General features: G+C 40.9%; 1 protein-coding gene across 1 annotated transcript in view; it reads right to left on the minus strand.

Annotated features, from left to right (window-relative positions):
- Nucleotides 1-320: 320 nt before the first annotated feature.
- Nucleotides 321-13,759, minus strand: part of ZNHIT6 (zinc finger HIT-type containing 6) — a 38,335-nt gene continuing 24,896 nt past the window's right edge. Inside the window, exons 9-10 of the mRNA XM_081914306.1 lie at nucleotides 5,835-5,959; nucleotides 321-722 (exon numbers count right to left, since the gene is read on the minus strand). Of these exons, the coding sequence (XP_081770432.1) occupies nucleotides 658-722; nucleotides 5,835-5,959 (190 nt within the window). The 3' untranslated portion in view covers nucleotides 321-657. The remainder of the gene's footprint in view (nucleotides 723-5,834; nucleotides 5,960-13,759) is intronic.

Raw genomic sequence — 13,759 nt, forward strand, 5'->3', positions numbered from 1 at the left:
ATTCCCCTCCCTGGGGATATGCAGGGAGGAGGAGAAGGAGGAGAAGCAGTTGGTGTGTTTTCCTCACAGCCTGAGGAAAATCGCCGGAACGGACCTCGTGTATGTTTTATCCTGCCGGGAGTCGCCGGAGGGAGGTCTAAGGAATTCAGCCGGTGCCTGAACAGATAGGCACATACCTCTGAGACGGGCTAGAATTCTAACACAATCCAGATCAATATATTAAAGCAGGGATTTATTCCAACAAATATTTGTTTCTTTTATGAGTTGGTTGCTTCTGTTTCATGTTCTTTACCACACCCAGATATTTGTACAGATGAAAGGAGAGTTAGGTGTTTTATTAAAAGTATTTATAGCTTTCTACTTCAATAAGTGGAAAAAACAGCCAAGTGTACAAAGATTGGCAACAGAGTCCTGTAAAACTGTAATTGTTACATCAGTGATTTTCACACAAGAAAGCTAGAGCTAGGCACCTTAATCTATAAACATAGATTAGAACATAATGCAGAACATACATTAACAGATTGCAGTGCTTTTTAATAGCTGTAAGTTTTGGATACTATTAATAAAAAGCAATGCTCAAAACTAATTTGCTGAATATATGTTCAACGAGTCAGGTGCAAAGCAAGTTGCTCCAACTCCACATCCGATTTTGCTTTTTCAGGAGCTATCATGGATTTCCCCTTCTTCCTCAGATGAGTTTTCCTGGTTGGATTTACTGGCATCTAAAGGAGAGAAGGGGAAAAATACAATATTTATATATTTACTAAGCTAACCCCAGCCCTGGTTTTGCACCCTCCACAAATGTTTCCTATTATTCTCTTCGATTTAAATGGATTCTTATCTACTATATGCTTTTTTGTATTTTTATTTATACCACTTACAAACTTTGGTGATTAAGTGGTATAAAAATAGGTGGAATAAATGAATAATAAATGCACATTTCCACAGTACTTAGTTACTTGCAAAGTAACTATCATTCATTCATTCATTTATAAATTGTATACTGCCCTTCATCTGTAGGTCTCAGGGGTGGTTCACAATATAAAAACGCAATATAGAACTACAAAATACACAATAAAAAACAAGAACAAAAAAATCCCACAAACCAATAAACCTCCTCCTCCCCCCAAACACATTTAAAAGGGGTATAAGATGTTCATCATTAATAGGTGGAAGTTCTACCAATTGTTCATGGAGTTACTCCTAAACCAACCCCTAATCAGAATCCAAGAAGGACTGCCATGTGGTGTTGGACTTCTTGCCTGAGCATTGTGTTTATTGACTAGTTCTTATAGTTCTGGAGGTGCAGCCACATAGGCTTGCAATTTCTGTTTGGAAGTGTAGGAGGGCTTTGTATGGGTAAAAGATTGCTTGGCTGATTTCTTCTCCATCTCTCTTAGACAGAGCAGTCAGGCTTTTTTTTCTTGCCCCTAGTTCCAATGAGGATGAGTGGTGCTCAGAGAGCTAACTTCTTTAAAACGGGATGCCTGTGACTGCTGCCTCACATCTACCACAAAAACTGCACAGCAATAGACTTTTCCCTTTTTTAAAATTTGTATACCTACCTTCCTTTCTAATGCACAAGGTGGCTCACAACAATTCAAATCACAATATGAAAATATAATAAAAGTGTTCCTTTCTGATGTGCTGTCGGAGACCATGGGTGCAGTTTCAAATGAGTGCTTCTAGCAATTCGTTGGCCAGGAAGACCACTGAGAGGGAATTTTCCTGAGTGAGTTTCTTTTCTATTTCATTAAACATTTCGTTCATAGGACAAAAGGATGCATTTTTTTCTTTCTTCAATGTAACACCTAACTAATGGAACAATACTATAGTATCTATTATCTAGCCTTTCCTTCAAGGAATAAAGGCAGCATATATCCTCCCCACCTCCCGTGAGAAAAGTTAGGCTGAGATAGCGACTGGGTCAAGGTCACCCGGTGAGCTTTAAAGCTGAACCCGGGTGTTCCCAATCTTAGTCTGGCACTCTCAGAATACTGGCTCTCATAAGAAACCGTATTTATAAAGCAAAACTGGATTCGTGGAACACAGGGTGTGGTGATGTATCACTAGGTGGAAAGACTCAACATGACAGCCATCATTTGTAATGTCAGGCGGAACAGAATTTGGCATTTCATTAAAACTTCTGATTTACACAGAGCACTACTGAGAATTGGTCTTGTTTCATGTTGGAACCCTTTCAACGAAACTAAGACATGACGCATACATGTTGCCTTTTTGTATAGTTCAACATTTCAACATAGCGTTTGCAAGTCTGAGCCAAAGCGAAGATGTTACAGATTCAAGCTGTCCAGAGTTCCAGGACTGACTGATGTCATCATTTCCTGAAGTGTTTGTCAACCTTCCCCTCCCTCTCCCACCCTCCAGATCACCCCAATTCTCCTGCCACAGCCCTACCAACCCCTCCTCAGATGAGGTCAACAGATATATATATACACACACATATAAAATGCATGTTTGCAAAGGAAATACACATAATTTTTCTTATGGGTATTTTCATTTAACTAACATTGCTTAACACCAATGTGCTTTTTTGTACATATGAGGCCAAAGGCTTCTTATTAGAGAAATATTACTAAGACGGAGTTAATGGGGAATTGCTACGTAGTCATGAAATGCTGAGCAGATGGTCAGCAGGGGTAACACTGGGATCAAGTGTGCACCTGTATAACTTCAATGGAATCTAGACAAGAAAATAAAAGCACTTCACCCAGAAACGGCTGAGGTCACATTTTGTCTACATTAAATCTAGTGTATAATCAATTAACATCTATATGCCAGATATGTACTGAGTACTGAGATAGAAAGAAATGTTTTTGTCCCTAAGTCTTGTAATAACTTCTATAATCCTTTAGTAATTCTAGCCGTGACTATGCTTGCAGACAGAATGGCGAACACCTGTACTTTCTTTAAACAAGACCAACTATACTAACCCCATAAAGCAGCGTAAACAATCTGATTTAAAATTACTTTGAATTTGAAGGCTAGGGCCCTTTTTCTATTATGCTTTCATCGCAGAACACTGCCTGCTTTTTAAGTGGAATACTGTATTTTATTGTGTATGCATATATAAATTCAGGTTGTGTCTTTTGTCAATTTGTGCAGAGAAAATCACATACTTTCTAACATATTGCTCAGTTACAAACGTAACTAATGAAATATCAATCTTATTCAAAGACAAGAAGATAAATCCAGAATTTTGGTGATCTCATTGCAAGGCACATTGTAAGATCTTTCCAAGGTGACCAGAACAGAAAGAATCTGCTGTTTCAAAAGGCTCATGAATGTTTTCAAAGTTTTTGGGTCTCATAAGGAAAAACATTCCAGATATTTCAATTCTAGAAGTGTTTGGTTGTGACCTGCACTTATATCCACATTACTACTGACTATCTATCTATGTAAAATAAAATAGAAAAATTCTACATAGGCAGCAACTAAAATACCATGGGAGCGCAAAAGCTTGCTAAGAAACGGCCAATCAGGCACAATTCACAGCAGCTTCTTAGCGAGAAGGTTTTGCAAGGTTCAGTTTCCCATTCAGATTAGCTAGCACTCACATGTTCTACAAATGGAAAGGTGTGATCCACATTATGCTATTAGCAGCTAGATTAAATTCTGTTTTTTTGTTCAAGCTACTGAACACACTTATAGAGCAAGCTTTTTGAAAAAAGGTTATTTTGATGTAAACCACCTTGCACCCTGGTTATATATACAGGACATATGTATACACAGAAACATAAGCAAGCGAAGAGGGATATCAGAAAAACTTCCTTAGCCCCAAACTTATTCCAGAAGACAACGATGGCATCTTCCCTTTTTAAAATGTATGCCATTACTGTGCTCAGCACTGCCAGTGCAACACTGTAGCCATTTACCACTGAAGCCTACCCTGATGTGTTTGATCTTTGTTATTTGTTAATTATTATTTGTATTTACAACCTCCTCTTCCATCAAATAGTTGCGGGGTGGGTTGCAAAAGCATAACCATTGCAAAGTACCACGCACAATTAAAAATTCAGGAACAAAAAACTGCTGCACAGAAAAGAGCTATGCTATAATACCATGATATACAACTAAAATACAATGCAAGGGATTAAAACATTGTTCCAGCTGCATTTAAAAGCTCATCTTCCATTAAGTACAGCACCCCCAACTCCTAAAAACATAGCGAAAGGAGGAAGGGAGTCTGCAGGTAGCATATGACGCTGCCTCTTCTGTGTGGTATCTAGGTATAACATGGAGTCAGTCTATGGTAGGAAAATATGTTGCTTATGCACACTGGAAAGTTACTGCAGCAACCAGAGAGGTAAGGTTGTGTAGAGCCCCACCACCACAACTTTTTGGTGCTTTTCATGTCGCCCTTGATTCGTAATTCAATTTTGACTCCAAGCAACATTTCTGTGCCAATTACTAATATGTCTGGCTGCAAAACAGCTGGCCGCCCAGATGACACGGGGTTCTTTAAAGATGCACTTGATAATCAGATGCCTTCGTTCTTTTTCTTTCGCATCTACTCTACCCAGAAATATTGGCCAAATGTATAGGCTATAAAACACTTGGGCATGTTCAGGTCTGTGCAGTTTGCAAAGCAGAAGCCTTATTTGTCATAAGAATGTAAGAGAGCCTTGCTAGATCAGGCCTAAGGCCCACCTAGTTCAGAATCCTGTTTCTCACAGTGGCCAACCAGATGCTATGGGAAATCCACAAGCTGCGTACGCATGAATTAGCCCTTTTATGCCTTAACAACTGATATCTGGACCATGCTTCCTCTGAGCCTGGAGGTAGCATATAGCCATCATGTCCAATATAAACATTAACATATTTATGTGGCAGAATATTAAAATATTATTTCTACCTAGCATACTGACTCTGGAATATAGGATATGACCAAGGAAAAGAAATGGATTAATTCTGTTCCAAGGTATTTTGAAGGTTTCACAGTAGAGGAAGCAAACTTTTCTCAGTTATGTAACCAACCATAATTTGTAAGATATATTCAAGTATTGCCTGGTGCCTTCAAACTTCCAGTTACCAAGCAGGCATTTGATCTGGTAAAACAAATCAGCTGCAGATGTTAACAAACGCTACGCTGCAAAATTGTCTGGAAGGTTATTCATATAACAGGTATGTGTTTGTCTACCATATCAAATTTGATGGCTTAAAAACCTGGAACTATGGTTTTGAGGCATTTTAGATCTATTTTACATTATCATAAACTGGTAAATAAAATGCTAACGGTATTACAGTGATTAAATTACTTAAAACCTAACTAGAAAGGATCAACATATACACTGATAATATATATAATCCAAGTAATTGCAACAGGGGGAAATGCTTTATTATTTACAAGCTGATGCTCATTCCTGGTTTTAACAGGATAAGGTAAAGGTAAAGGTACCCCTGCCCGTACGGGCCAGTCTTGACAGACTCTGGGGTTGTGCGCCCATCTCACTTAAGAGGCCAGGGGCCAGCGCTGTCCGGAGACACTTCCGGGTCACGTGGCCAGCGTGACAAAGCTGCATCTGGCGAGCCAGAGCCGCACACGGAAACGCCGTTTACCTTCCCGCTGGTAAGCGGTCCCTATTTATCTACTTGCACCCGGAGGTGCTTTCGAACTGCTAGGTTGGCAGGCGCTGGGACCGAGCAGCGGGAGCGCACCCCGCCACAGGGATTCGAACCGCCGACCTTTCGATCGGCAAGTCCTAGGTGCTGAGGCTTTAACCTACAGCGCCACCTGCGTCCCCAGCGCCACCTGCGTCCCTTAATTCTTGTTTGCATAAAATGTTATTGCATTGTAATGTATAGTTTCTTACCGTGGCCAAGAATCACCATATCTGTCTGGAATTTCTTCAAAACAATATGCAAAGTTGGGTATTCTATGACAACCTTCCCTTTCAAATTGTCTCGAAGGCCTTTGCTGGCATCCAGTTCTTCATACCTTTGAAAAAGTAATTGCAAAAGTTTATCAGCAAGCAGATATTTGAAAGTGTTAGCAAATCAAAGTTATTCACAGGCATCGTGACAAATCTCTCCTCCAAACCCAGTAGTGGCCGATATGCGGTGTGGCACAGCTGTTTTGCCAACGGGAATGACTGCTGCCATTTACTAAGAGGGACAATGTAAGAAGCACAGAGGTGCTGGATTGGCTTCACTATGGCACCCACGCCGTGCTGTGCTCTGCACTGGTCAAATCCAAGAAAGGAAAGGGCAGTTCTGCAATCTAACATTGTGTCCAAAGTGTGGCTGGTTTGTGCTGGCATACGGGCCTATATAAGTAATTCCAGGTCTCGTTTTGTTGATTACGTCATAAAAACCTCCCATTTCAGACTTCCCTTCCCTTGATAGTGCTGAAGTACCATGGCCATTGAGGATTAGGTCCACCATTTTAAGGGACAGAGTTAGAAAATAAAAATCTGAAAGGGAGGCTATCAGTGTACTCTCGGATAGATGTGAACCAAATTTCAGCTTCCTGGAAATAAAACAAACATTTCATAACCTGTTGAGCCAGTCAACCGAAACCACTGTTTATATATATATACTCTCTCTCTAGTAATTCAGTTTGTATGCTGTGCTGTACACATGGAGGCACATTCCAGGCTGCCACTGGAAATCCCCCAAAGCTCATTCAAGTATTTGAAGCAGCAATTGCATGCCCACAGCTCAACATTCCGTACCAATGTGCAGTTCTCCTCTGGGTTGTTGGCCTCTGCCTCGAGACACAAACAGAAAAAATGGTTCATTTTTAGGCTCTTCGATATAACTTGGGCTGCAGGCATGTATCAAACTTTGGTTTTGCAATTGATGTGGATATATATCACCTCCAAGCCTTTTCTGACTCTTTTTATATTCCTCTAGTAACAAGAGTGACTTGATTAAACCCAGTAAATAATCCAACTATTTTAGGCATGTCCAAGCAACGTGAGGGTCCTTTGGGACCTGGAAAAATGGGGGTATATTGGGGGCGGGGAATAACAGGGGGCGATAATGCATGCTGCACCGATGTGCACAGGGACCAGATTCCCTGTGCTGGTCCCGTGGGATAACCGTGAGGCATGGTCCGAGTCCAGTCCTAGGTCGAGGGTGCAGTATGCAGGCAGTCCGTCAAAGTTGAAGTTGGGTCCAAGGCAGGGAGTCGGGTGAGGTCAGGAGCTCTGGCAGAAAAGCAGGACAGGGTGCAGGCAGGAACTGGCTACCAACAATGTTGCTGCTGCAACTTGGGACTGGGGCTGGCTGGCTTTTATCTGCCCCGAGGCATAGGGCGGTCCCGGTCCTCAGGTGACTCGCCTATCCTGGCGTGGAGACGAGCATGCCTCCTGCGGGAACTTAGTTCCCTCTGCTTCTCTGCGCTGAGCCTCTGCAGCTCAGGAGAGGCTGGAGGGTTACCGGACCCAGAGGCAACCTCCTCTTCCCCTGACAGGGCTGAGAGTGGAGCACAAGCAGGCAATGGGTCCTCCATCACCTCAGGAGCCAGAGCAGACTCAGCTGGTGCCTGCACCTGAGGATCTAGCACAGGTGAGGACCCTTCAGGCTCAAGCCCCAACCCTGGCTCAGCTGGTTCTGGAGGCGGAGTATCCTGTGCAGGCTGGGATTCCTCAGGTTCAGCCTCCAAGTTCAAATCCCAGGCCATCACATACCCTGTGCAAAATGGTTGCAGCCTATATAAAATTGCAACTTCCCAGCCATGGCACCCGTACACCCTCCTTTGCTGCCCACCGAGGCTCTCCCATTTTCTATTTTAAAAAATTGGGGTGGGGGATGTTACCAGTTTTGGCAAATGCTCCCTTCTTCATCCATTTTATTTGTTTTAGTGGGATGCAGGTATTTTGCGTGATCTGGGCATTGCAAGTTTTTCTTCTGTGAAGAAATGTGTCCTGGGCTCAAAAAGGTTGGGAACACATGTTTACAAATAGCTCAGTCATTTGAGGAAGATATATAAATGCTTCCTTAAAAAAAAAAAAATCCAGTAATCGGGGTATCTTCTATCTGACTTTAGTGTATATGACATTACCGTATTTTTCGCTCTATAAGACGCACCAGACCACAAGTTTTTGGAGGAGGAAAACAAGAAAAAAAATATTTTCAATCTCAGAAGCCAGAACAGCAAGCGGGATCACTGCACAGTGAAAGCAGCAATCCCTCTTGCTGTTCTGGCTTCTGTGATAGCTGCACAGCCTGCACTCGCCCCACAAGACGCACACCATAAGATGCACACACATTTCCCCTTACTTTTTAGGAGGGAAAAAGTGAGACTTATAGAGCAAAAAATACGGTAATTAAGAACTATCATACTTAGATGGCAAAGGTAGGATAAAATTATATCAATACACATGTGCAAAACTTTGAAAGTCACAGAACGGCCGAATTACGTAGCAAAACAAAACCAGAAATCTAACTGACGAAATTAAGAACTATTTGTTTGTGGAAATAGAATTTAAAATGTCATAACTTCATAGTATAATCCACAGCTACTCACACCAGCAGCTCCAAACTAAACTCCCAAAAGAAAACCTCATTTTATTTGTGTGTTTTGGCTCATCCATGTGACTTGGATCAGCCAGCCAATTCCATATAAGGGAGACTTTCTCCTTCTTAGGAGGATGCATTCAAAGCCAGGAGCAGGCATCATCATAGCATTTCTAAATAACTGAAGTAATCCTAAGAACTTAACTGTGCCTATTCCTAATAATTATTACATAAGCAAGCTACGGTCCTTCCAGACCTATACATTTCAAGAGCAAAAAAACCAGAGAAAACCTCAACTCCTAAGGCTATTAATAGGCAACACCATCTCAGCAATTATTACAAAAAAAGCAAAGTGAGCTGTAATTCCTCAATTGCCACCAATCTACTAAATCCAGTGAATAAAAAGTTTAGATATAAAGTATTTGCCTGAAATAGATTCCCAGTATGTTGCCTAGCCTTGACTTCCACCAACTGTATTATCTATTGTAGAATTCCTTACCAGTTACCACATTATTTTAAATCGATATTACGGTATACCTCACTGCTTATTGCATAACACTGTATCAGGAGTCAGATTTTTAAAAGTCAAGATGTTAAAAATTTGCAACTTGCTTTTTCTGGTTCTGGAAGAAACAACTTTAAGCAATGGTTATGTCCCTCAAATCCAACTTCAATCATCATGAAAATATTTGGTTTCATGTTTCTTTCAACCCAGAGTAATTATGACCAGCTCTTTCTGAAACCTTTTAAAAAGGATAACAGTATATTGTGTTTCTTATTCAATGAATGCATTCATAAGTTGTGGATTAACACATGAACAGAACCATATTTACTGATTTATTTACAGTACTTTAATGCAAAATATGGCAATACCTTTCTATTGGCAAGAGTCTCAACACATTCTTTTCTGGTTAAGCAAACATCTACCACCAAAAGGCTAAAGTCATTCACATGCCACAATACACTTTCCATTATCTCATGTTTTAGACAAAACATCTTTAGCGTCCAGCTTGGCATAGCATAAAACATTTGTACTTTAAACTATTTTATGATAGTAAATTATTCAAGTGTTAGATCACCAAGGCATAGCTTTAAGTAAACTTTATTGGTTGACAGACAGTGACAGCTTTTGGCAAATAGCCAAGACTCTGGTGCAGTATGAAGAGCAAAAGAATCTTAAGAGAATAGTTTTTTCCTGTAGTGATCTAACTAAATCTCTGGAACTTACTATTCTATTTTGCTTTTACCTTCTTGGCTTACCTCTCCACATAAAAACAAACAAACTGTTAACTGTATTCTGCTCTCTCTCAAATACAGCTTTGATTTGCTTTGCTTTTATAAATTAAAGAGTGTCCCATTTATAAAATCTATCAACACATTTCACAGCACTTCAAACACAAAAAAACTGTTGCAAATATTAAATGTTTCAAAGGAAATGACAATGTTAGACCAATATTTTACCATTTTATTACTTCTATTGATCATGTTTTTGCACAGACCAACTTAATATTTTTAAAAATCCCATAAACAAACCACATATAAAACCAGTAATAAACAAAAACAAAGACTCAGAGAATTGTAGGGTTGGAAGGGCCATCTAGACCAACCCCCTGCAATACAGAAATCTCAGCTAAAGCATCCATGACAGATGGCCATCCAACCTCTTCTTATAAACCTCCAAAGGAGAGCCCACCACCTGTCAAACGCCTCTTACTGTCAGAAATTTCCCCCCTGTTTAGTCAGAATCTCCTTTCTTGTAACTTGAAGCCACTGGCTCAAGCCCTACCCCCCAGAGCAGGAGAAAACAAACTCGTTCCCTCCCCCAAAGTATGTATTTCAATGAACAAATCCCACCCACCCCACCTTAAGTCCACTTTTGGACCTGTCCTTGGAACAAGTTGCACTCTCTCAGCCTAACCCACCAATGGTTACTGTTAATGATGGCCGTATACTGACTCCAGAATCAGAGGCAACACACCTCTCAATGGCAGTCACTGGGGGAGAACAGCGGGAGAAGGCAGTTGTGCTCCTGTCGTGCTTGTGGGATTCCTACAGGCATCTGTGCTGGTCAAAATGGGCCCTTGGTCTGTAGTCCATCAGGGCTTGCGATTAAGAGGGTGCAAATGTAATTGGCGTTCTTGAATTTTATCCTTGAGGGTGGGAGGTTTTTAGATCGATTGATTGTGAAGATACTTTCTCACAAGTCAGAGGCTGTGGTCTCCTTAGCGACACGTTCAGGAGCTCTTCTTTTAGTGGAATTTGTGGTCCACCAGGTATCTTTGGTGACATTGTTTTAGCACCAGGTGAAACATTGATGGACTGAGATTATTTTGCTTGTGTGGCTGTTGCATGTTTTAAAATGGGTATTAATTGCCTGGAGACATTTAGATAGCAAGTCTAATGATAAGCAATAATAATAATAAGGTAAAGGACCCCTGGGTGGTTAAGTCCAGTCAAACGTGACTATGGGGTTGCGATGCTCATCTAACTTTCAGGCTGAGGGAGCCAGTGTTTGTCCACAGACAGCTTTCCGGATCATGTGGCCAGCAGGACTAAACCACTTCTGGCACAACTGAACACGGTGATGGAAGCCAGAGTGCACGGAAACACTGTCTACCTTCCCGCCAGAGCGGTACCTATTTATCTACTTGCACTGGCATGCTTTTGAAGTGCTAGGTTGGCAGGAACTGGGACAGAGCAATGGGTGGTCACATTGTTGTGGGGATTCGAACTGCTGACCTTCTAATCGGTAAGCCCAAGAGGCTCAGTGGTTTAGACAACAGCACCACCCTCTCAATTAAGCAATAATACCATTGTAAGGAATATGAGGCTCTAGTGCCTTGATACAGGGGACAGTCTTCTGGAATCATCAAGGGCAAGCTCCCCCCTGCTCAGCATTCACGCCAACTGGGGTTGGTGGTATCGTTTTTGCTGCTATTTGGATGTTTTGTATTTTATTGTTATTTCAGTGTTTATAAACATGAGATGTTTGTTTGCCCTTATTGATATTAGCATGACTTTGTGTTCTGCTTTGTAACTGTTAAAGCATCATCACGAAATGTTGCATTTATTCTGTGCGTTGTTGTGAGCCACTCTTTTCGAGCATGGTTCTAGCATGGGAAAGTGGCATACAAATAAGATCACGGTGTTCACACCCGCAATTTATGTTTGTGTGTGTGTAAAAAGATTGCGTTTTCTAGAATTACCCTGTGGCGACTACCATATTAAAGGATTTCAAACAGCATCTGAACAAGTATCATCAGTGCAACATGATGGAATGGATTTACCTGTTGTGCCCCAAGAAAAACGATGATGCTGAAGAGAGACAATATTGGCAAGAGCTTTGCGCCTGCATTTTAATGCTTTAATTTTGTCCATTATGACTGACCAGAAGCCGCATAAGCTCCGAAAGAGCCTACTGGCTTGCAAGAAGGCCAAAAAGGCAGCCAACTAATCCTTCTGAAAACTGCTGCATTCTACAGAACCCTCCATCATAAATGTATACCTCTCCAATGGAGCCTCCAGCTATTATCTTAGTGGTGAACTCAGTCATCCCTGCCAGCTCAGACAGCAGGAAATTCCCTGCTAAGATCAGTCTTTCCTGCATGTCATCTGCACAGCCTTTCGTTTTAATAATGACATTTTTGTAGTCTGTGATTAAAGATAAAAACGAAAATCCCGTTGAGTCTACTCTCCTACGATAAAGCATGACTGCTCCATTGAAGCATCTTCACTGGAACCATGTATTTGTACTTCGTGAGGAAAAAACCTCTTTTAACACAGGCTTTGAAATCCCCCCACAAAACATGCTGACATCAGCATACAATGAAAAATGGAAGTACTTCCTGAAGCAGCTATGGGCACCATCCCATTTTATTGAAGCATTCCTTGACAGAAATATTACTGCCAAAATGCAAAATATAAATGAATTTTGGTACTACTGCTACTAATAATACAGAAGGTTTAACCCCATTTCAGGAGGGGGAGTTAGAACAGAGGAGATGTCCACTGCACTTAAGAATCCTTTCAAGTACCAGTTTTGAGGGGCTGCAGTGCTGCAGAGATAATAACTAACAGATGGACATTCATTCCTAAGTGGTGAATAACTCTTCCTTGTGGTTATGATTTGTGAACGGGAAAATAGTGAAATGCTCTTCTCAGTTATACAGCAAGGGGGAAAGCTACATTCTGGATTATAAAATTCAGTTCCACCTACAACTACAGCATACCTTAAACTTTGCACTTATGTTTGTCTCGTTACTAATGTGATCATTCAGATTTGTGAAGTATTAAGGGAGCTAATGTTTTCCGAAAGGATTTATAAAGAGCTTTGGCACTTAAACTATAACTTGGTTTAAGTCCCCATAAAAAGGATTACAACACTGCAATAAAATGCAACTTCCTGAAAATAGATATGCTTTGTACACTGAAATTATCAAATATTCCACCTCAGCTAACCAAAAGTGTCTGTGTGTACCAGTCACTTGTGTATTTGCCAGCTGAAGATCAAGATGCTGCTTCAGATGCATTTTTAGGAAGGATAGCAATTATCTTCCCTTCACTGCTACTTAGCTCCAATTAAGACATTTTGCCCAGCTAACAAAAAATAATTAGTTTCAATTGTTTCCCTCATGAAGCATATTTCACCATGAAAGCCTGACTTTTAATAGGACATATCCTTTACATTTAATGCTTCATTACATAAACGTTTGTTTACTTATAAGCAGCCACCGTCCACCTATTGGAATATTGCTGACCCAAAGAGGCTTACAATTTCGGCCTAAAACTAGCAACGGAAGCACTAGCTACACAAGAGAATGGGTGTTGTTTAGGAGAAAGGATTCTGAAAAGATGGGTTTTAAAGGTCTACTCAAAAATAAGTGGCATGGAGGCCACACATACCTCTGTGGGGGATAGGTTCCACTATTTAGAGGTCAGGCTATATAACTATAATCATTTGAATTGTAAACCGGCATTGTATATCTTTGCCTATGTAAACCAAAATGGAGGACATTATATGAAGAGAAAGTCCCTAGAGTCTGTGTCTGACATCTGAAGAACATTTTTGTCTTAAAAACATGCCACTTGTAGTCACTTAGGACAGCTCCACCACATGGCAGATGCAACAACTGGAAAGAAGTACCTTCACCACAATCACTGCTATGCAGTAGGGTCAAAGATCAGATCTTATCTGTGATTAATTGGTCAGGTCTGGTCTAGCCTAGCATCTTTGTTCTAGTCATCATTCCTGTCACTTCATTACACAAGCTCTTAA

The sequence above is a fragment of the Podarcis melisellensis genome, assembly GCF_964234715.1.
Source record: "Podarcis melisellensis genome assembly, chromosome: 6".
In the NCBI taxonomy this organism is placed as follows: domain Eukaryota; kingdom Metazoa; phylum Chordata; class Lepidosauria; order Squamata; family Lacertidae; genus Podarcis; species Podarcis melisellensis.